We start from the raw sequence: 24,885 nt of genomic DNA, 5'->3' as shown, positions 1-24,885 counted from the left end.
GAATAATATCTAGAAGAGAACTTAAGATGTAAGAATTTAATGGATTTTAATGGAAATTGTAAAAAAAATGAAACCCTAGGATGCATACATGGAAAAAAGTAAAGACAGCATACTGAAAGCATAAAAAGCCAAAAATTTCACTTACAGTTCATCCCATTTAATAAGATAGAAGAAATTCTTATACGTGCCAACCTTCTTTGATTGAATAGGTTTAAAAAGATCCTTTCCGTTGTGAGATAGGGAACATATCAAGTAGTATTTTTCATAACTAAGAAAAGAAACATTTTAATTTGATTGTTATTTTATAATCCAAATGCATAACATTAGCCATTCTTCTCTAAAAGTGACTATTATATGAAATTATTTGTTCACCAGTCATTTGAATTTTTGGAAAACATATGAAATTTAACTATTGCAAATTCTACAAAAACAGAGAAGTAGTATAGAAAAGGGAATACGGAAGGCAACATATACCTCCAGGTGCTAGTCTTAGGGGTCATGCTACAGAACTTAGCACCATTTTGTGCTCAATTACTAGCTTTAGAAATGGATAATTATTCATTTCTAGGTAAATTCTTAGAAGAAAAAATATAAACATTATCTTCCCTAGGTGATATTTTCCTTTGCTAAGCCACTGAAATTTAGTTAGTTAAGCATACTAATGGGGCTTGGGCCTGACTTGCACTGAGCCAGTCTTTCCAATCTATTAGGAAGCTTCCATCCATGGAATACATGCTATTGTATTCTCATTAGACAGTAAGGATTTAGCCCCTAATTGCCACAAATACAGAGCTGGTTAGATACAGTCAGGCAATCTTGCAGAATAGGAGCCTTAGGTTCTACTAGATTCTAACTTACTGCTAGGCTTACACATTAACCACTTTGTTCATATATGCAATCTATTAATCATTTAAAATATATTTCAAATTCTAAATCTCATTGGTTCACAAAAGACCCCTAGCTGTCTCTCTTTTCTTCAGCATTTTACTTTCTTTCCATCTTATCACTGCAGTTTTCTGTATTGTCTTCTACTGAGTATTTGTCCTTCTCATTAGTATCCCAAAATTTATTTGTGTGTATATGAGTCTGTATGGAGGATGTAGAAGGTATTATCCCTGTAACATTTTAAAGAATAAAATACCTTCACATAGCAGTAGTACCCACTTAAAGACAAGTTCCTAAAAGGCAGAGATATTTTGTTGCCTTGTTTACTGCTGAATCCCTAGTACGAAGAACACTGCCCAAGATGGTGCTCAGTAAATATTTATTGAATGAGTTAATAGATTGTTTTCAAGTAGTTATATATTACGTTAATCTAAAACTCAATTTAAGCAGAATTTATGTTTGGTATCTCTTCACTAGGCTTTACCTTACTTTATAGCATTGTTACTATGAAGCTTTCATTAAAAATTTGAATTCAGGGGCGCCTGGGTGGTCAGTCGGTTAAATGTCGAACTCTTGATCTCGGCTCAGGTCATGATCTCATGGTTTGTGAGATCAAGCCCCACATTGGGCTTTGTGCTGACAGTGTGGAGCCTGTTTGGGATATTCTCTCTCTCTCTCTCTCTCTCTCTCTCTCTCTCTCTCTCTCTCTCTCTCTGCCCCTCCCCTGCTCATGCAAGTGCGCATGCTCTCTCTCTCTCTCTCAAAACAAATAGTGCTAACAGCTCTATCTCTATCTCTGTGTCTCCCTCTATCTCTGCCCCTCCCCTACCCGTGCTCTGTCTCTCTCAAAAATAAATAGAATGTTGGGGTGCCTGGGTGGCTCAGTTGGTTGGGCGGCCGACTTCAGCTCAGGTCATGATCTTGCAGTTCGTGAGTTCGAGCCCTGCATCAGGCTCTGTGCTGACAGCTCAGAGCCTGGAGCCTGCTTCGGATTCTGTGTCTCCCTCTCTTTCTGCTCTTCCCCCACTCGTGCTCTATCTCTCTCAAAAATAAACATGAAAATTTTTGGGGCGCCTGGGTGGCGCAGTCGGTTAAGCGTCCGACTTCAGCCAGGTCACGATCTCGCGGTCCGTGAGTTCGAGCCCCGCGTCAGGCTCTGGGTTGATGGCTCCGAGCCTGGAGCCTGTTTCCGATTCTGTGTCTCCCTCTCTCTCTGCCCCTCCCCCGTTCATGCTCTGTCTCTCTCTGTCCCAAAAATAAATAAAAAACGTTGAAAAAAAAAAATTTTTAAAAATAAACATGAAAATTTTTAAGTAAATAAATAAATAAACAGAATGTTAAAAAATTAAAAATTAAAATAAAATTCAATAGAGGGGCACCTAGGTGGCTCAGTTGGTTAAGCATCTGACTCTCAATTTCAGGACAGGTTATGATCTCATAGTCTGAGTTCAAGCCCTGCGTCCAGCTCTGTGTTGACAACACAGAGCCTGCCTAGGATTCACTTTCTCTCTCTCTCTCTCTCAAAATAAATCAACAAACGTTTTAAAAAATTTCAATAGAAGAAATATGCCCTTGTAGACTCCAAAGCCTAGCAATCAGTAAACAGTAAACTACTAAAGAGAAAAAAGTACACTAAAGCCTAGTATCATCACACTATTTCAAATAACCCTGATTCTAAAGGAAAGGCTGAAAAACAGCAGTCATAAATGGACTCATTTGTTAATTAGCATTTACCTTTGTAAGTTTAAACATCTATTTTCCTGCCTTCTTTGATGTAGTAGGAGGGATATTTTTTACCGAAACAGTTTCAAATAGCTCTGTAATTTTTTTTTTTTTAATGTTTGTTTATTTTGAGAGAGAGAAAGAGTGTAAGAGAGAGTGAGTAGGGAGGGGTAGAGAGAGAGAAAGAGAATCCCAAGCAGGCTGCACCCTGTCAGTGCACAGCCCTATGCAGGGCTTGATCCCACGAATCTTGAGATCATGACCTGAGCTAAAATCAAGAATCCGATGCTTAACCAACTGAGCCACCCAGGCACCCCTTCTCTGTAATTTTTATGAAAACCACAAAGGTATGTGGTAATTCTTGTATCATCAATTTAAGTATCAACAGAACAGGGGATGCTGACATTTTACAAGATTAGAACAGTTTCTGGGTTAAGCTGTATATATTTTGTTTTAAACAGTTACTTACTTTGATACCCAATTACTTGAAATTCCATGAGCAGCAAAAATTGTAAACTGGAGCTGTTCTGTTGTTGTCCATGCTTCCTTAACGTTCCTATTACTTTGGGCACAGTCTGCAGGACTCCTACCAGAATTTGCATGGAGTCTGAGAAGATCATAAATTGCTGCAGTTAACTGGTCCATGCTTACTTGAACAGGATTTTCAGGATTCAGTGATCCTAGATTTAAAGAAATTGTTAATATAATTCCCCAAAGAAGCAAAAATTATTGCTAAAATTTAAAGAACTTAAAGACATACCCCTAGATGAACTCTTACTAGGGTCTCCTTCTCCAGACAGTGAAGTCACCTGCATACATACATACAAATTAGTTGGAAAATTGCCCATGATATAATATAGAATGTTTACCTTTAATTTCAATACATTTAATTAAATGCTTGATCAGGAAACCTCCCAAAAGTTTCTGCAGAATAAAACAAAACAAAAATGTAAAAAGAAAGTGAAACCCCAAACCAAATAACGAAATGATTACTATCAAGAAAATCAGAATAACTGAAAATTAGTGCAAAATATAGAAACTCAACAAAATCTGCCTCATTAAACCAGTTTAGTAATTAAGATTTGAAACCCAAAAGCGATACACTAATGATACTTTATATTCTATTAGTTGCTTTACTATTAGTATGATAAGAATATCCCTAAAGAAACTACAACTCTATTTATTACCATTTATGGTCTCAAAAAAGCTCTTACAATTATTTAAATTGAGCTCTCCTCCTACTCCCCGCTCCCTTATCCAGCAAATGACTATGATGAATAGAAACCTCAGATAACATTAGGACCATGGTATAGTGGATCATTTCCAAGTTATTTCATATATATATATTTTTTTTTTTAAACAAGCACATAATAAGAAAGAAAGGTAAAAGAAACCCAAATTTCTACATATCATATATATAAGCTCTCTATGAGCCTAGAGTATCTCTTAGATACCAGTTGAGGGGCATACCATCAATATAACGTTTCCTTCCTTTAAATTTATTGTGTCTTGGGGTGCCTGGGTGGCTAAGTCAGTTGAGCGTCTGACCCTGGCTCAGGTCATGATCTCGTGGTCTGTGAGTTCAAGCCCCGCGTCAGGCTCTGTGCTGACAGCTTAGAGCCTGGAGCCTGCTTCGGATTCTGTGTCTCCCCCTCTCTCTCTGCCCCTCCCCCACTCATGCTCTGTCTCTCTCTCTCTGTCAAAAATAAACATTAAAAAAAATTTTTTTTTTAATCTATTGTGTCTTGTGATCCACCTTCTCTAATCCTACCATCAGAGCTATGAACAACCCTATGAACAGAGTTAATTAAATCCTCATGAAAATACCATAGGAAGAGCTTTCACAGTATGCTATCAAGAAAGGGCTCCTAACCTGGTTGCTTCTGAGGCATTAAGTCACTCTTAGTGAGGCTTCTGGGAATTTTCAACAGGAAAGAGATATGGCCCAATGCAGACCTTACCCCATGGACAATCATGGACATCTCCATCCAGAAGGACAAATACTAACCATTACCACCCAGGTTCTGGAGCTCAGTATCTATCTTGAAACTTCCAACCAACTCATTTATGCCACAGTTCCTCCTCTACACGTAAAAGTTTCACAGTTTGGCATCTATGTATTCAATATTAATGCTGACAAAGCTCTTCTGAGGGAGCCGATCTCCTCTTAGGAATTCCCAACTTTACTAAGTGACCAAATCTACTCAAAAGTAAAAGCCAAGGTTAAAACAATAACATTTTGTCTAACAGAAGCAAAAATCTCCCAGTTTAAGTGATACTCACTTAAGTACATACTTACATGTAACAAAATGCTAATATACTAAAAAAATACTCACATCAGCACTTTTACTCCTTGGAAGATTGACTGCTCTCTTTAGCTTCTTTACTGATTCTGTAATGGCAAGAGTCTCTACACCATCTAAAGCACTACAGATTTTTCTTACAGCTTTAATTACTTGATCTACTGCTCGGTGCTGGTTCTTTAAAAATAAAAAGTAAAATAAACATAAGTATGTGGAATTTAAAGGATCAGTTTCAGAGATGAAGTCAGAAACCAGACATTTTAGATGTGCTTAATAAACAGATATCCTTTACTCTTTTGTGATGAAAAACAAACAAAATACCTTTTCATTGACCTATTTTATTTTGAATAAGAAAACTTGGGTCTGATTTTCATTTTGCCTGACACAATTATTCAGATGCAAATGCCATTAATTTCATACTTAGAATAACTAATAAATCATTAACAAATTACTAAGTCATTAAAAAAACTGGAGTTATTTTTTATTCTTACTTGGGAGTAAGTTCCACATTAAAAACACCAATCCTGGGGCGCCTGGGTGGCGCAGTCGGTTAAGCGTCCGACTTCAGCCAGGTCACGATCTCGCGGTCCGTGAGTTCGAGCCCCGCGTCAGGCTCCGGGCTGATGGCTCGGAGCCTGGAGCCTGTTTCCGATTCTGTGTCTCCCTCTCTCTCTGCCCCTCCCCCGTTCATGCTCTGTCTCTCTCTGTCCCAAAAATAAATAAAAAACGTTGAAAAAAAAAAATTTTTAAAAACACCAATCCTTCTCTCCCTCCTGCCAAAAAATTTGGTATCAAAAACCAAGTTCTTCAGAGATTGGCTGCATATTAATAACATTAGGCAGCAGTTAGTAGACATGAGTCAACTTTTAAGCAGGATTTGCATCTATACAACCATTACTTTTTAAGTTTTATTGGATGAAAAAACTTTCTTGAGGACAATCCCTCTGTAGTATTTAATCATACTTGATTTCACCACAATTCAAAAGTATGCATGTACAAATATATTATAAAATCATTTACCTGATGAGAATGATTTAAAAATCTCTCTCCATTCCTCCATCATTTTAAAATAATGTTTCTTATCTCATTAAGAAACACTCTTACATAAAGAATTCATCAAACATGTATGCCAAACTTACATGCCAAGTACTGTTAAAATGGGCTGAAATTTAGTACTGTACCATCCCTTAACAATTTAAATTTTTCCACCTTTGAGGGTTGGCAACCAGAAACTGAATGTTCCCTGAACCTTTATGCTTCAATGAAACCACCTCATTTGCTCAAACATCCAATTACCCTGCAGTCCTCAGGACCCAACAATCTGTTTTCTAGCTCCCCATTTTTGCTTACTTATATTTCTGCTTACTTTTACTCCTACACCTTCATGCAAAAACCTTTCCAGTGTTGAGGCTCAGGTCATTCTCCTATACTATTCTCCATCATTTTTTATGTGCCAGTTAACAATTTATTGTCAATTAGTTCCAAATCAATCCCCTTCTTTGCTCTACTTTGTGATACTGGAACTAGACCTATATTTTTCCTTTGCCAGCCAACAAAATGTTAGGTTTGGTCAACAGAGGGCACCTAAGGGACACTCAGGCAATAGCAGCATGAAGACACTTCTCATCAGGGTTCCAGGCCTCCTCTTTTTTTTTTTTTTTTTAAACTTCAGCACAGGATCCCAGTGGTCCTCAAAGACCAGTTCCAGCTATACCCTCAGGCCATGGTCTCCCAATCTGACAACTGTAGCAAGTCTCTTTGCTATAGGCATCCTCTGTGCTCCTGTGATAGCCAAACCCTTTTAGAAGAGGCTGGAATTCAGCCTGGGCGGGGGGTGGGGAGGGTTCTACCATAAGTCCTACAATTCCTTCACTATCCATTGTTCCTCAACCTAGAGGTGATAGCTGCGTTTTTATATCCTATTTCTGGACCCCTTATAGCATGGTTGGCAAGCTTTTTAAAAAGGCCAGAGAATAAAATGTTTTAGGCTTTGTGAGCCACACAGTCTCTGTCACAATTCAACTCTGCTATTATGGCATGAAAAGAGATACAGGTAAATACATAAATGAGTATGGCTGTGTTCCAATAAAACTTCATTTACAAAAATTGGAAATAGGCCAGATTTTGTATGCAAGCCATAAAATGCCAAATCCTGCCTTAGAATCCTCTTTTGCCCTTTGTAGTAATTAACCACCTTTTACTAATTAACAATTCTTTAAATTTTCCTGTTCAAATTACTACTGTATTTTCTGTCCCCTGACTTGACCCCTGATGGCCTGATCTGCCTTGTAATTGGACATGTGGTCATTTCCTCCACTGCATGCCATATTTTTGCTCTAGATATTCACCTGACTTTCTACTCTATATCCTATAATAAGCCTCAGTTACATAAATGTCCACGTGGAAAATTCACAGCATCTTCAACCCCAAAACTGTACCCTATGAGAATTTTAACCACAATATTATAGTCTGATCACAATCTCCTTTGCCTCCAGTCCCCACACATTCATTTCAACTAAACTCATTCTTTGAGGTCAGAGCCTTCTCTTCTCTGCTTCTTCTACCAGGCAGCTGAGCATTTTCAAAGAAAATTCAACATCCCCAATTTCAGCAGGAAACTGCACACCACTTAACATTCCTTTTACTTGTTCTTGGTCAGTTCTCTTTCTCATTTTTCTTTACTGCTCCTGTAACTTCATTTTAGTAAAATAAATTAACACCTTATCTCTAGAAAATTAAAGCCAGGAGAAATCAAAACTTCCGCAACTTCCTGATTTTTCCTAAAACCTAAATTAAAACATATATCCACACAAAGACTTATATGGGGGGGGGGGGGGTTCACAGCAGCATTATTCATAACAACTAAAAACTGCAAACTGTCCAAAATGTCCATTATTTGGTGACCAGATAAACAAAATATGATATATCCATACAATGTAAGTATTCAGCAATAAAAAAAGGAACTATGGATTCGAATTACAACTTATATACTACAACATGGATAGAGCTTAAAAACGGTATGGTATGTGGGAAAAAAAAAATCAGGTATTACATAGGGTATGATTCCATTTACATGAAATTTCCATTAAGGGGAAATCTACCGAGACAGGTACTAGATCAGGTGTTATTCAGGGGTTGGGCTGGGAATGAGGAATGACTGAAAAGTAGTATATGGAAACCTTTGGTAGTGACGAAAATGGTCCAAAGAACTGGATTGTGGGGATAATTATACAACTCCATGCATTTATTAAAAGGAATCCTTGAATTATATATATTCAATGGGTATACTTTATGGTATATAAATTATACAATAAAGCTGTAAAAAAACTATGGGGAATATATGACAGTCACTATTTTTTTTAGTCATTATTTTGCGTAAGATGGTCCTAAAGACATCTGCGATAAGACATTCATTAGAATACAGACCTTAACGAATTGAAGGTTAAGCCATGCAAATATCTGGGGGAAGAGCATTAAAAGTAAAGAGAACAAAAAAGCACAAGGATCCCAGCTGGGGAGCATACCTATAGATCCACCAGAACAAAGAAGGAAAGTGTTAGGAAGCCAGATCAGAGAGGTAGTGGGGTCAGAATACATAGGGCCCTGAAGACACAATTAGGGATCTGAATTTTACTGAGATGGCAAAGAGGATTTTGAAAAAGGGGATAACATAATTTAGCATCTTTTAAGAGTTTATGAATTTTATTAATCTTTTCAAAGAGCCATCTTTTGTCTTTTTCTCTTTTACATATGCTATCTGTGCTTATTATTTTTCTTAAAAAACCTTTTTGTTTTGTAATAATTTTATATTTACAGAAAAGTTGCAAAAACAGTACAGATAGTTCCTCTAAGATAGTTAGAAAGTCCCTTTAAGAACATTAAAGGAAACTGGGTTAAGTAACGTAACCATGTTATATTTGACAAAACTAAGACATTAACACTGGTACATTACTATTAACTGAACTGTACTTTAGTCAGACTGAACCAGTTTTTCCATTAATATTCATTTCCTCTTCCAGGATACAATCCAGGATGCCATATTGCACTTAGTGACTTATTTTTAAAATATCATTTTGATTCCCTGTGGAAGAAAGACTGTAGAAGGACAAGGGTAGAAGCTGAGAGAGCTGTAAGGAACTACAGTTTACCTGAGAACAACACAGGATTGAACTGCTTGGGTCCATTTATACGTGAATTTTTCACAGCACAAGTGCTATAAATGTATTTTCTCCTCCTTATGATTTTAACTTTTATTTAAAAAAAAAAATTTTTTTTTTAATGTTTATTTTTGAGAGAGACAGAGCATGAGCAAAGGAAGGGCAGAGAAAGAGGGAGACAAAGAATCCAAAGCAGGCTCCAGGCTCTGAGCTGTCAGCACAGAGCCCGATGCGGGCTTGAACTCCTGAACCGTGAGATCATGGCATGGGCTGAAGTCGGGACGCCCGACTGACTAAGCCACCCAGGCGCTCTTTAACATTTCTTTTTTGCTAGCTCACTTTAGTACAAGAATAAAGTATACATACAATAAAAGTATACATACAATAAAAACAACATACAAAATATGTATTAATAAACTATGTATGTTATCAGCAAGGCTTCCAGCCAAGGGTAGGCTATCAGCAGTTAAATTTTGGGGGAGTCAGAAGTTATAAACAGTGGGTACCTGGCTAGCTCAGTCAGCAGAAGATAGGACTCTTGATCTCAAGATTGTGGGTTCAAGCCCAATGTTGGGCCTAGAGCTTACTTAAAGATAGACAGATGTTATATACAGATTTTCGACTGCACAGGAGGTCAGAGCCCCTAACCCCCATGTTGTTCAAGGGTCAACTGTGTCATAACTACTGTAATTGACTAGAACTGTAGCTTTGGTAGTGATAAAGAGTGGTCACATTCTGAATGTATTTTTAAAATAGAGCTGACAAGAATTAGATAGATTGTGGGATATAAAAGATCTTTTTCTTGAGAAATCAAATACGACGTCAAGGTTTGGCCCTTAGCAAAGAGAAGGATAGAGTTGTTATTTACCAAATAGAGGAAGACTCATAAATAGATATGAAGGGTAATATAAAAAATTCAGTTTCATGAATCTTAAATTTGACATGTTAATGAATTAGACATTCATATAAAAATGTCAGGTAAAATATATTTGAATCTGGAGTTCAGGGAAGAGGTTAGTCTGAATGTATAAATTTCAGCCATCAGTATATGTAGCGTATTTAAAGACATGAGATTAAGCGAGATCACCTGGAATGTGACCACAAGGGAAAAGAAAAGATCCTAGAACTGAGCCCTATGGTATTCTGATGTTTAGAGGTCAGAAAAATAAAGAGACCATAAGCAGAAAGCCACAAGTGAGAGAACAGAGCAAGACACTGGAAGTCAGAGAACCACAAACATGATACACCAAGAGGTCATGAGAGTATTCAAGAGGAAGAAACAGCCACCTCTATTAAACACTATAGAAACACTGAGAAAAATAAAGACCAAGAACTTATTACTGAAACCATGATCATGAAGTCCTGATCTTAGGTGCAGTTTCAGGGAAGTGCTGAGAATGAAAGCCTGATTGGAGTGGGTTCATAAAAGAATGGAAAGAGAGGAAGTGGAAGCAGTAAAAATAGATTAACTTTAAGGAGTTTCGCTGCAAGAAGAAAAGAGAAGTGGAGTGGTTGCTACAGGGGGATGTGGACTTTTTGTTTTAAGATGGAAGATATGCCCAGGGCTGTCCTTAAACTCTTATTTTCTGTACCTGCAGTAATTTTCTTGGGGATCTCCTTATGGCTTCAAAATACCAATTATATTCTTATGATTCCCATGTTTACTACCTCCAGGCTGGGCCTCTTCCATTAAAATCCAGATTTATATCCAACTGCCTACTCAACATTGCTATTAAGGTGACTAACAGTCATCACAAAGCCCAAAATTAAGTTGTACATCTTCCATCCAAATCTGCTCCTCTCACAGTTTCTTCCTCTCCCGCCCCTTCCTCCCCCTTCCCACTATCTATGGCTAGCAAAACATCTTCCTAATTGATTTGTTTCCATTCTCGCCCCCCTCCCTCACTCTATTCCAGCTAGAAAGACAGATATATCAGGCACACTCCTCCTCCCCTAGACAACCAGATAGCTTCCTCCTCTCCTCCAGTTCTTTACTCAAATTTACCTTCCTAATGAGGTCTCTTCTGAATACAAATGTTGAAATTGCAACATTACCCTCATTTATTTTTCTCTGTAGTGCTTATCACCTGATGTAGCATATATTTTGTTAGTTTAATTGTCATCTCATGCAACTAGAGTGTAAACTAAGACTTGGGATTACAGTTTCTTTTGTTCACTACCATAGCCTTAGCACCTACAACAGTGCCTCATGATGAGGAGATATTCTGCAAATATTTACTGAATAAATATGTTTATATGCTGACAAGAATATAATAGTAGCTGGAAATCTGGAAATAGTCATCCTACACTATTTCTTTTCTTACACCTCATTACCTACCAAAATCTTACCAATTTTATCTCCTAAGTATTGTTAATCAGTTCCCTCCTTTTGCCTTCATCACACTCATTATCTTTCACTTGGACTACTATAAAAAACTTTCCTAAATAATCTCCCTAAAACCAATCCTGCCAGAAGTAAATCTAATTTCCACAGTACAGCCAGAGTAATTTCAGCTCAGGACTCAGAAACAAGTCACTCAACCCATCCCACCCCTTACCCTCAGCTAAAAAGGGCTAGAGCAGGGGTCAGTAAACCTTTTCTGTAAAATAGCAATTAATAAATAGTTTAGGCTTTGCAGGATATATAGTATGTGTCTCAACTACTCACTTCTAGGATTAGAACACAAATGCAGTTATAGAAAATATATAAACAAATGGGTGTGGCTGTGTTCCAAAATTATTTATTTACAACAGAAAGTAGACTGGATATGGACCTCTAAGCTAGAGGATAGAGTAAAACTCCTTAACATGGATAAGGTGGTAACTTATGTCCGGGTATCTCCAACATCATCTGCCAACCTTCACTTCACACTCTACTCTGTTACAGAAGTGCTTCTACTTCCACATATGTATCACACCTATGTGCTTTTATTCACATGTCCTTCCCAACCATCTTCTTCTAGCTAACCCATACTGTTGACTTGAACTAGGCAACCTCCCTTCTTAGAGGCTTTCCTTGGAAGTCTCAAGTTGGAAGAAGTGCCCTTCTCTGATCTCCCAAAGAATCCAACGCATACCTCTATGCTACACTGAAATTTTGTTTAAATCCATCACTAGTTTTAAGTTCCTGGTAGGTGGGGACTAGGTCATCCATTTTCGTAACTCCAGCATCTAGAATATAGTAAACATTCACTTCTTTTTTAAATTGAACTGAAGGTTCCTCTTAGTAATAAAGCTGAAGTGAGGTGAAGTGCTGACTCAAGCAATATTGAAAATTTCTGTTAACAAGTTGGGTCAGAAAACAAGTCATCAAACATCAACATCAAGAATATTGTTTAAATCGTCCTTCTAAAATATTTCATACAATACCACACTAATATTTAAGATAGAACAGAGACAAGAATCCTTAAGTCATCATGCCAAAAGGTGTATTAAGACTTACTTCAGTTTGCAGAGCCAGGTCCACTTGGTGGTGGTAAGAATCTAAAAGTTCGTCAACAGGGTATCTGAAATAAAGAACAGTTACTGTGGCTGAAGGATACTATATACAGAAATGATTGTTTTATTCACCAAAATAATGGTATTCACATCCAAAAGCAAAGTTTGAAAACCTGGAATTAATGCTTTAGATGCCACACCTTGTCATGATCTCCTTATAAGGTTTTTCTATTTGATGCAGATGTTTGTTTAAATCCACCGGTGTTTTATCATCTTCTGCCTAAAAAAACACATATACACATATGTTTACCAAAAAATAAAATCCGTTCTTTGGGTTTGTTTTTTGTTTTTTTTTTTAGTTTTTATTCATTTATTTTTTATTTTATTTTATTTTATTTATTTTTTTTTTTGAATGTTTTTTTTTTTTTTTTAACGTTTATTTATTTTTGAGACAGAGAGAGACAGAGCATGAACGGGGGAGGGGCAGAGAGAGAGGGAGACACAGAACCAGAAGCAGACTCCAGGCTCTGAGCCATCAGCCCAGAGCCTGACGCGGGGCTCGAACTCACGGACCGTGAGATCGTGACCTGAGCTGAAGTCGGACGCTTAACCGACTGAGCCACCCAGGCGCCCCTATTCATTTATTTTTGAGAGAGAAAGAGAGAGTGTACAAGCAGAAGAGGGACAGAGAGAGATTGGGGGTCAGAGGATCTGAATGAAGGGAGCTCTGTGTGGACAGCAGACAGTCCAATGTGGAGCTCAAACTAACAAACCGTGAGATCATGACCTGAGCTGAAGGCAGACACTTAACCTACTGAGCCACCCAGGTGCTCCTCTTTGGGCTTTCTATTACCAAATTAAACATGGTTAAGTGTATGACAAATTCTTGAAACTGCAGTGATTTTTCAGAACAGGTTAAAATATTTTCAGAATTAAATACTATTTATAACCAATCAGGGAAACAAGTACATCAATATTCTGAAAAATCTGTTTTATAAATAAAAAAACATAAATGCTTTTTAGTCTAATTTTTGATCTATAGGCAGCTCCCAAAGTAAAAACTACTTCTATTCTACACAGAAAGAATAGAGAGGTTTAAAACAAAACAAAACACTTTTAAAGATATCTGACAGCCAAATGAAGGTGGGGTAGGATCAGATGGGGAAGAGATCATCTGAATTTCTGCATTATTTTTTCTAATGATAATCAAATTTCCCCCCAACTTACCCCCAATAAATAAGGTACTGGTCTCTTCTACCATAAGTCTTTACTATGCAAATATTCTCAAGAATATTATTCCTTAAGAAACTGAAAAGAGAAGTTACTAATGATTGCTATAATGTACTGAATTTTGTGAAACATTTCACTTGGTTGAAAAATATCAAACACAGGAGAAAAACCTAAGAAAATAAACAAAAAGTAGAAATGACTGCTATTTTTCTATCCAAAGTTCTACCAAATGAAGAGTAATTCTCTTTAAAGATTAAAATTCATCAAATGTTTTTGCCTTAACTTCAAAAGAAAGTACTGCATTTTAAAAAGAGAAGCAGTTTTCATTTGGTGAAAAATAATGTATTTTTCTTCCTTCAAACCACATTTAGTATTCAAAATCTTTCCTCCTTCCTCATTTCCCTTTGACCCTAATGTTTTCATTCTTGTGTAAAATCATTACAAGTCAACTTTTATTTCCTCCACTTTGATTTTCAAATATGCCTCCAGCTTGGAGTAGTAGGCTACCTAAGACTCCATGATTGAAAAGCTACCCCAATTTGTTGAAAACCCTTGTTGTGGATAAAATCAGTTCATCATTCCAATCCATTCACCAGTCCAACCCAGAAATCTTGGAGAATGTACAAATTGCAAATTGGCTAATTAGCAGAATTACTCAGAGTCAACCAAATTCAATTCAGTTATAAGGTACATACTTACTGTTCGGGCCAGATTTTGGCACATTGCACTGAAGGTCAAAAGTTGTAGTTTAATCTCTGCGTCCCATTTCCGGCAGTTCTGAATATGTTCATGACTTCCAAGGCAATGATTACTATTAAAATAGATTAATTATTCATCAATGTTATTCTCAAACTAGAAATTACAGAGGTGAGAGTAAAATATAACTTGTATCTGCATCAGAAATTGAAGAGAATGGTAAAATGTAGAGATAGTTTTTTAACCAAGTGTGAGCATTTAAATAAAAGAATAATTCTACATGGACAGAGTCACAATAAAGAAGAAAGATGAAGGTAAAAAAGAAAATAAGAGAAATAGGAACAGGGCATTTTTAGTAGCTGAAAGTAATTAAATCTGTAAAATAACTAAACTGTATATGCTAAATTACCTGGTTCAGAAAAAGATTCATACAATGACTATTTCAAGGCAACTAAAAGGAAGTCACAGCTGACCACTGTGTGAAAAGTAATGGCCCATGCTACATAAGGAAAAAATACGTGACTATTGACTCTTTCCAGAAAGTAAAAAAAACTATTAAATTCACTTATCAATGAATTAGCTTTTTTCCCCATTTAAGACTATAAGTTTAAGGGCAATACCATGTCTTAATTGTCTCTGAAATCCCTCCACGGTCTTAGATACATACACATCTTAAAACAAAGTATATCTCAATATAAGTTCATGGATCCAATCAATTCAGCAGGACCCAACATATTTTTGGACTACAAATTTAACTTGAAATTTTTCAATTTTAACCCCTTAAAAATGAAATTTCCAAAGATGTTGTTCAGTAGTTAAGTAAATAAACTTACTTTTGTAGCACTTCCTCTTGACCACAAACTTTCAGAACGTAGCTGCCAATATCTACTTGATTCAAGTCATCATGTACCCAGCAAAGGGCTTGCATTATAATGATTTCTACAGTAGAACTCACTGTAAAAGAGGCATCATTTTCATTTTGCTCGTTTAACTCTATACACTCATTCAGAATGTATTTATCATCTAAGAGAGCACTATACAATAGAAATATAATGTAGGTCACATATAGAATTTAAAATTTTCTACTAGCCACGTTGAAAAAAGTAAAAAGAAACAGGTGAAGCTAATTCCAACATGTTTTATTTAACCTAATAAATCCAAAATATCATTTCAACATAAAACCAGTATTTAAAAATTACTGAGACATCTTATTTCTTTTCAAATTGGTTCTTTGAAATTCACCGTGTATTTTATACTTCTAGCATATCTCACTCTATATTAGCCATATTTCAAGTGCTCAATAGCCACATGGGGCTAGGGGTTACTGTATTTGATTAGGGCAGATCTAAAACTAAGAAAGCCACCTCCCTATTACAGACTCCTCCAAAAAGGATGACATTTAGCAGTATCTAGCAAACAATGATTTAAATCAAATCATAAGAAAAAAAAAAAAATCACCATTTTAAATGTTTGATATTTGCTGGTAAATTTTCTAATGTAAAATAAAAATACAGCAAGTAGGAAGTATTCTTCAATTATCATTCTTGACAAGAGCTATTTACTAAGATTATAACACATTAAAAAACTAAAGTAACCTTTTAAAGTAACCTATTTCTGGGCATCTGGGTGGCTCAGTTGGTTATGTGTCTGACTCTTGATTTCAGCTAGTCATGATCTCACAGTTTATGAGATCAAGACCCGCATCAAGCTCTGTACTTTCAGCTTGGGTTTCTCTCCTCCCCGCCCCCCCCCCCCCTTCCTCCCCGGCTCTCCCTAAATAAATAAACATAAAAAAAATAATAAAGTAACCTATTTCTATACTTAGATCTCTTATGTTCAATTTAGAAGACAGTTATTAAATTCAAACTTCACGAAAATCAACAGCTTGGCAGAAAAAGCCATAAAATATCTAATAATATCTACATTTCTGAACAGTCAAATGTACAGTAACATTTATTAGTTGGACACACCTCTACTATAATATGGTTAAGTTTCTTAACAGAGATGTATATTATAAATGTGCACATTTACAAAGAACCAAACTACAGGCATTTCAGACATTTTCTCAAAGTGTAATCATATCTTGAGACATCAAGTCAAAATGTGATACAAATTAAAACATTTGCTATCAATGCTTATTATTCAATCAAGGGGCTTACTGACCTTTTTTCCTTCAATTTTCATATTAATTCTTACAGCATATGGATTTAAACAATTCCCCAAACCAAAATTTAAAGTATGTTTTATAAGAATAACTCTTCCTTTAGAAACTAAAAGAATGATTATCATAGTTGGCTAACATTTTTGTTTCAGATTTCTATTTTTTCAAAGGGGCTTGAAAAGTACAAAGCTACAAAGAAAAGTATCCAAATATTGGACATATTCGTAATCATAACCATTATAGAAAAAAAATGGCATCATTTGTAAGTCAAAGTGCTACAGAAATATAGGACCTTATTCTACCATTGGAATTCCATTAAAGCAATATACATCATGAGAAGCAGTAAATTATGACAGAAAAGTTCCTACAGACTTTAGGATACATTTCTAGAAAGGATATCCACATCAAATCTGGAAGAGAGAGTTAGAACCAAAGGAGAATTATCTTCTCCTTAGAGGAGCTTAACAAGATAACTGGAATTTCAATTTCACTGACAGCTCTTTATAAACAAGTATTCTTCTTGCCATAAAATGGAAAAAAAAAAAAAAGAACTGGACTATAATTAGCCTTTCAATCTCATGCTTTGGGACCTTGGCCACCAGCCACCAATTAACCAAAGTTACTCAGCATTTTTCAGAGAAATATGCAGTAATAGAAGTAATAAAGGTAAACTGTTTTCCCACTAGTCTTAACCAGAAAACTATGCAAACGTATGCCAATTTTTTGAAAAGGATAACTAATGAATATTAACTATTTTACCACACACACACACACACACACACACAAAATTCTTTTAAAGTGTATCTAATGATAACAAGGTCAAGAATAATTCAAACTAACATTTTAAACATTTTCTGCCTAATCAAAGCTAAACAAGATAGCTGGGGAACTACAAACGTACCATCACATGTAAAAGTAACTGGTAGTTGAAATCCTTCAATTTCAATGGAGACCTTCACGCTAGCATTTTCTCCACATATGTTTCTTTGTACTGTAACTGGACTTAACAAATAGCCTGGATTTGTGCAGTGATTGGTATATGGAAAGTTGGTCTTCAATCTGTTCACAAGAAAGAAGAAATCAAATTACTTTTTTTAAAGCTGCATTTGAGAGCCCTAAACACAAGTTTTCATGCTTACAGCCATTCAATTCAGTGTCTTTGTCCAGTTCCAGAGCAGCTCATGAGAACTGTAATGAATGGACCCCAGTCAAACTCCAAATACTAGCATTTGCCTTTTAGATAAAAGGAATCCAAGAAAAGAGATTAAGTACTGTCAGGACATCTTTGGTAACATTAATCAACATTAACCAAGCACACACTGGATACATGCCATTTTCTGCTTCAGTTTTTTTTTTTAATACAGTATGATTACACAAAATGGTTCATTTTTAATGAATCCACTGAGAATATAGGCAATGTAGCCCTCAACCACAATTGCTACAGAGATAAAAAGTTTGTTTTTCTTTTAAAAATCTTTTTTGGGGCACCTGGGTGGTTCAGTCAGTTAAGCGTCCAACTCTTTTTTGTTTGTTTTTCATAAAGAGACAGAGACAGAGCGCAAGCAGTGAAGGACAGAGAGAGTCGGAGACAGAGAATCTGAAGCAGGCTCCAGACTGAGCTGTTGGCACAGAGCCCAAAGCGGGGCTTGAACTCACAAGCCGTGAGATCATGACCTGAGCCAAAGTTGGATGCTCAACAGACTGATCCACCAGACACCCTTAAGTGTCCAACTCTTGATTTCAGCTCAGGTCATGATTTCATAGTTCATGAAATCAGCCCTGTGTAGGGCTCTGCACTGACAGCATGGAGCCCACTTGGGATTCTCTCTCTCTCCCTCTCTCTGCCCCTCTCCTGCTCATGCTCTCTTTCTCAAAATAAATGAATAAACTTAAAAAATTTAAAAACTGTTTTAAGGCCTTTTTCCTATATATTTTGGTTGTTAGACAACAATAAAAAAAAAAACATAATTGGTTGTTACAGTGCTATGAGGCCTTTATTCCCTCAAAATGATTTCTAGAACTTAGCATTTGGAATGGCAAGAATTGCCTGTGAAGGTATTCACAGTAACAACATAGCTTAAGTTGAAATAAATTCACGATTATAGTGTATAAGGTTTTTCTCCACACAGCACCTCTGTTATCAGAAGACAAAGGAGAATTTGATGCCTTTTTAAAATCTGTAGCCTTCCTTTAACTGACTTTTTTCTGGAGGTTAGAAGACAAGATCCAATTGTATTGTCTGCTTTTCATAGGATTACAAATGGAATGAATGCTGAAGGTGTATTTATTTCTGTAGCGATTAAAATAATCAAGTCATAGAAATAGAATAAAATGGCTTGAGATGACAAAAAGAAAAGGGTCAGGGGAGGCAGCAAGTATATCTGCGCAGCCTCTAGAGCCAGACAACCTGAGTTTAAATCCTGATTGTAACTACTAACTAGGTGTGTGACCATAGGCAAGTTACTGAATATCCCTGTTGCTTCCAGCTTCCAATTCTACAAAATGAGGATACTACCACTACTAACTTCATAGGATTATTGTGAGAATTATGTAACTTAAGTTTATAAAACACTCAAAGCAGTGCCTAGTAACAGAGGTGCTATAAGCATCTTGTCAGATAAATAAGTGAATTAAAAAATCTGTGTTCTGCACTATGGCCCTCAGTGCCAGAAAAGATCCAAAATTAGAAAGAAATGTAATTTAAAAAAAGCAATATAAGCAATAAACTTAAATTGATATTGGAAATGCACCTTTAGATGTCAGCACAGTATCTTTAGATGTGTGCTTGTTGCCAAGCTTACCTATCTGCAATACAATGTGAAGACCTTCATAGGACCTTGTCTAAGATTCTTGTTTCTCATTTACTAGGTATTCTCGTTTTCTACAGTATAAAATAGATGCTCTCAGCAAATCATGTAATTAACTAATACATGAAATATTAGAGAATTTTGTCTATATCCAAGCAAGACTTCAATTTTCAGAAATCCTTAAGCATGATGAAAGGACAATCAGAAATTCTAATAATAGCTCAGAAAACAAGAATTTATTAGACAAAATAATGAGAAAAGTTGCATTCAATGAACTTGACTTGGTAGGGGGAACCCTTCATTTCCTTTCCTTAAAATGAGTCTTTTGGATACACGTACACCAATGTTTACAGTAGCATTATCTACAGTAGCAAAATTATGGAAACAGCCCAACTGTCCATGGATTGATGAATGGATAAAGAGGTGTATTCCATACAATGGAATATTACTCAGCCATAAAAAAGAATGGAATCTTGCCATTTGCAACAACATGGATGGAGCTAGAAAGTATTATGCTAAGCAAAGTAAGTCAGAGAAAGACAAATACCATATAAGTCCACTCATATGGAATTTAAGAAACAAAACAAATGAGCAAAAGGGGAAAAAAGAGACAGAGAGGCAGACCACAAAAAAGACTGTTAACTACAGAGAACAATTTGATGGTTACCAGAGGGAGGTGGGTGGATCTGTGTGTTAAATAGGTGATGCTGAGGGGCGCCTGGGTGGCTCAGTCAGTTAAGCGTCTGACTTCGGCTCAGGTCATGATCTCACAGTTCGTGGGTTCAAGCCCTGCGTCGGGCTACGTGCTAACAGCTCAGAGCCTGGAGCCTGCTTCAGATTCTGTGCCTCCCTCTCTCTCTGCCCCTCCCCCACTCACGCTCTATCTCTCTCTCTCAAAAATAAATAAATGTGAAAACATTTAAAAAAAAAATAGGTGATGCTGACTCAGCAAATAAAGAGGACACTTGTGATGAGCACCAGCTGATGTATGGAAGTGCTGAATCACTATACTGTAAACCTGAAACTAGTATTACACTGTATGTTAACTGGAATTTAAACAAAAACTTAAAAAAAAAAAAAGAGTCCACGGGGCACCTGGGTGGCTCAGTTGGTTGAGCGTCTGACTTCAGCTCAGGTCATGATCTCATAGTCCATGAGTTCGAGCCCCGTGTCGGGCTCTGTGCTGACAGCTCAGAGCCTGGAGCCTGTTTCAGATTCTGTGTCACCCTCTCTCTGCCCCTTCCCCACTCATGCTCTGTCTCTCTTTGTCTCTCAAAATTGAATAAGTATTTATAAATAAATAAATAAATAAATACACACACATACATACATACATACATACATACATAAATAAAAGAGTCCTTTTTTTACACAGCAATGTGAATGTACAGTAAAGCCTTGATTTGCAAGCATAATTCATTCTGGTAATATGTTTGTAATCCAAAGCACTGTATATCAAAGTGAATTTCAAGAACCACTGGCTCAGTTGTGATCATGTGACATTTGGCGTCATCTACTACTCGTACTGCAAGACATCACTCATTTTTCAAGTTAAAAATCTATTAGAAATATTTGCTTGCCTTGTGGAATACTTGCAGAACAAGTTACTTGCAATCCAAGGTTTCACTGTACAGAACATCACACATTTGTACATGTAAAACTGGTTAAAATAGTAAATTTCATTTTACGTATGTTTCATCACAAGAAAAAAACTTTTTAATGAGTTCTATCTCTGGTTGACAGTATGGAAAATAGTCCAGAGAAAAAAACAGTAATTCTTTTTTTTAATAATGTTTATTTATTTTTGAGACAGAAAGAGACAGAGCATGAGCAGGGGAGGGGCAAAGAGAGAGGGAGACGCAGAATCCGAAGCAGGCTCACAGAGCCCAATGTGGGGTTTGAACTTGTCAACCGGTTGCTAGATCATGATCTGAGCCGAAGTCGGACACTCAACCAACTGAGCCACCCAGGCGCCCCAACAGTAATTTTCTTTTTAATGTTTATTTATTTTTTTACAGAGAGAAAGAGAGAAGAAAGAGGGGAAGGACAGAGAGGGGAGAACAGAGAGGGTCCAAAGAGGGCTCTCTGCTGACAGCAACGAGCCCCGTGGGCTCGAACTCACAAACCATGAGATCCTGACGGGAGCCAAAGTCAGGTGCTTAACTGACTGAGTCACCCAGGCACCTCAGTAATTTTTTTTCTATAAAATTGACATTCTTCTATTCTTATGGTTTTGTTTGCTTTATCAAAATTGGGGGAAAACTAAGATGGTAATAGATTCCTTAAAGTTGGGGGGTTTTTTTTGTTCTGTTTGTGACTACACTTTTAAACATACAAAAGCAAATTAATAAATTTATAACTGCTGAATAAATTACTCAATATAATAGACCATGTAAGATATTTTTATGGACACTCTAAACCATATATTATAGCTTGATATTCTTGAGTAATTACCTATAACGATTATTTTTTTAAGCTCTGATTTTCCACTAATATTTCCACTTCCCTGTTACCATGAAAGAAATGTCTTCGTTTGCTGTTTAACGTGGCACTACAGTTCAGGAAATTTAGATGCTTTAGGGTTTATTTTCTTACTATGTGCCCAATCAAGCTGATGTTAGGTACAGACAGAGCCAAATTGTGTAAACTCAGGCAGGAAGAGACAAAAAAGAGGGTTTTAAAAGACAAAAATAAAAAATAGGGCTTTTAACTGAATAAACACTACTTTAAGGGCACCTGGGTAGCTCAGTCAGTTAAGTGACAGACTCTTGATTTTGGCTCAGGTCATGATCTCACAGTTCAGGAGTTTGAGCCCCAAGCTGGGCTCTGCTCTGACAGCACTGAGCCTACTGGAGATTCTCTCTCTCCCTCTCTCTCTGCCCCTCCCCTGCTTGCACTCTTTCTTAAAATAAGCAAACTTAAAAAAAAAAAAAAAAAAAAAAGGAATAGACACTACTTTATAGGAAAGGAAAATCAGCATTGTTTAGAATAAAATTATCTAAATGCAGAGGTAAAGTCCTCGAAAATACACAGGGAGTCCTTAGGATCGAGACACTACTGTAGGATATAAATACTAGATCTGAAATATATAGGGAAAAAAGGAACCAGCAGGCTACTTAGAATGACAAGTGTGAAGTGTAGCTTCTCATCCTATCATGCTAGGAAACCACAAATGAAGCGGAAAAACCTTTGGTATCTAAAATTCTCTAATAATTTTCTCTAGAACTATGTAACTAGCAGATACAGCAAGCTTTGTCAACTATGATAAGTGGGAAAAGGAAAGAAAACAGGAAATAAAAACCAGAAAAATGTAGTAGTAATAATAAAATGTGCTGAATCACAGCATTATAATACTTTAAAAGAGATTCTTTTTTTTTTTTTTAATGTTTGTTTATTTATTTTGAGAGAACACGCGAGCAGGGAAGGGGCAAAGAGAGGGAGAGAGACAATCCCAAGCAGACCCTGAGCTGCCAGTGCAGAGCCCCATGTGGGGCTTGATCTCATGAACCACTGAAATCATGAGCTGAGCTGAAACCAAGAGTTGGACACTTCACTGAGTGTGAAGTGTGAAGTGTGACTGAGCCACCCACATACCCCTGAAAGAGTGTTTTGGTTTTTTCTGGGGTTTTTTGTTTTGTTTTGTTTTTGTTTTTAGAGAGAGAGAGAAAGAGAGACAGAGTGTGAGCAGGTGAGGGGCAGAGAGAGAGGAAGACACAGATTCTGAAGCAGGCTCCAGGCTCTGAGCTGTCAGCATAGAGCCCAACACGGCGGGGCTTGAACTCACAAACCAAGAGATCATGACCTAAGCCAAAGTCAGACACTCAACCAATTGAGACACCAGGTCATGAGACCCAGGCGCCCCTAAAAAAGATTCTTGATATCACTAGTCCAACTCTCTGATTTCGCAGAAGAAAAAAAAAGGCTTAGAATTGGCAATGTACCGGAGTCTGTTATACAAGTAATCTTAACTGTAAACAAGTATCATCTTGACAAATCTTTCACAGCTAAGTTAAAATGATTAAATGAATCATTTTAGATTTCAAAAAGTAAGGAGTTAGCTATCTAAGAGCATAAATACTTGTTTAAAAATTCCAGTGCAGTAATGACCATACTAAAAAAATTAAGAGCCATTAATTTCTTCAAGGGACATCCCCTGACCCCAACCTCCAAAGTCACAGGGAAAGAGAGGAGCTTAGAATAAGGCTTCAAAAACACGTCTGCTTCTGGGTGTCTGGGTGACTTAATCAGTTGAGCGTCTGACTTGATTTCAGCTCAGGTCATGATCTCACCGTTCATGAGCTTGAGCCCCACATTGGGTTCTGTGCTGGCAGTACACAGCCTGCATGGGATTCTCTCTCTCCCTCTCTGTCCCTCCCTCTCTCTGTCCCTTCCTTGCTTGCTTGCTCTCTCTCAAAATAAACTTTGAGGGAAAAAAAGAAAAAGATAAAGAAAAGAAACACCTCTGCTTCTGGAGCAACTAGGTGGCTCAGTCAGGTGAGTGTCCACTGTTGACCCAGGGTCATAAGATTGAGCCCTATGTCAGGATCTGCGCTGACCAGGGAGCCTGTTTAAGATCACCTCTCTCTCCCTCTACCCCTCTTCTCCCCAACTCTTGTGCTCTCTCTTTCTCTAAAATAAACAGAAAACAAAAACACCTCTGCTTCTTACTTCTCTGAAATACTTGCTGTAATCACACACTTACTAATGGAAACGAAATTATAAAAAGAAGTCATTCTCTTTTTAGTTCATCTGGGGTTTCATATTACATAAGCCATTTGTGTGTGTGGGTGTGTGTGTGTGTACACATATGCGTGTGTATAAACAAAAATAATCATTTTAGCTGAGTAGCAGAGTCTGTGTAAATAACTCTAAGATTTAAATGGGGGAAAAAGTTAAATCTCAGCCTAATTTCTCAACCTGCAAAGTTTAAATGTAATTGTCACTCAAAACAATCTAACAGAAAGCGTTACAGGGCTTGTTTAGGGAGAAAACTAAAGGAACTAGATAAACACATAACAGATTACTTCAAAATGATTATGGTAAAAGATTATTTCCAAATTATTAACCACACACACATATGGCATAATGACATGAAGGCATAGGCAATTTCTAATACATGTAATTTGCATACTAATGTATGCACCCAAATGTCCATTTTAAATACCTACTGAAAAAAAGGATTTTAAAAATCCAGTTAAGAGTAACCTTTGCAGGTAATAAAAGTGGCTGTATTGATATTTTTCTTCTTTTTTTCCCCTAAAGTATTCTAAAGAAAAGAAATGCTGGTTAAAAGGTAACAAAGGTAGAATTTTAATAAAATATTACCAATGGTATAGAAAATCTAGTTAATAAGTCCCTTAAACATTAAAATGATGTATATACTCAAAAATGATCTGGGAACCCCAAACTTTGCTTTACTTAAACCAGACCACACTGGGGAAAATACTGAATTCATAGTAAATCCCTCCGTGGTGATCTACTTTCCC

The 24,885-nt window shown here is 36.7% G+C and overlaps 1 protein-coding gene across 2 annotated transcripts in view; it reads right to left on the bottom strand.

Moving 5' to 3' along the window:
- PIK3C2A (phosphatidylinositol-4-phosphate 3-kinase catalytic subunit type 2 alpha) overlaps positions 1 to 24,885 on the bottom strand; it is a 192,817-nt gene that overhangs the window by 39,387 nt on the left and 128,545 nt on the right. For both annotated transcript variants that reach the window (XM_053899926.1, XM_019456444.2), the window contains 9 exons: positions 17,494 to 17,651; positions 15,265 to 15,385; positions 14,435 to 14,546; positions 12,706 to 12,785; positions 12,510 to 12,573; positions 4,944 to 5,087; positions 3,368 to 3,416; positions 3,077 to 3,287; positions 146 to 268 (listed from right to left, as the gene is read on the bottom strand). In XM_053899926.1, coding sequence (XP_053755901.1) covers positions 146 to 268; positions 3,077 to 3,287; positions 3,368 to 3,416; positions 4,944 to 5,087; positions 12,510 to 12,573; positions 12,706 to 12,785; positions 14,435 to 14,546; positions 15,265 to 15,385; positions 17,494 to 17,651 — 1,062 coding nt within the window. The remainder of the gene's footprint in view (positions 1 to 145; positions 269 to 3,076; positions 3,288 to 3,367; positions 3,417 to 4,943; positions 5,088 to 12,509; positions 12,574 to 12,705; positions 12,786 to 14,434; positions 14,547 to 15,264; positions 15,386 to 17,493; positions 17,652 to 24,885) is intronic.

Source organism: Panthera pardus, unplaced genomic scaffold, assembly GCF_024362965.1.
Source record: "Panthera pardus isolate Hobbes unplaced genomic scaffold, ASM2436296v1 HiC_scaffold_12, whole genome shotgun sequence".
Lineage (NCBI taxonomy): Eukaryota > Metazoa > Chordata > Mammalia > Carnivora > Felidae > Panthera > Panthera pardus.
Note: the sequence above shows the minus strand (reverse complement) of the source record. Positions and strands in the feature narration are given on the sequence as shown.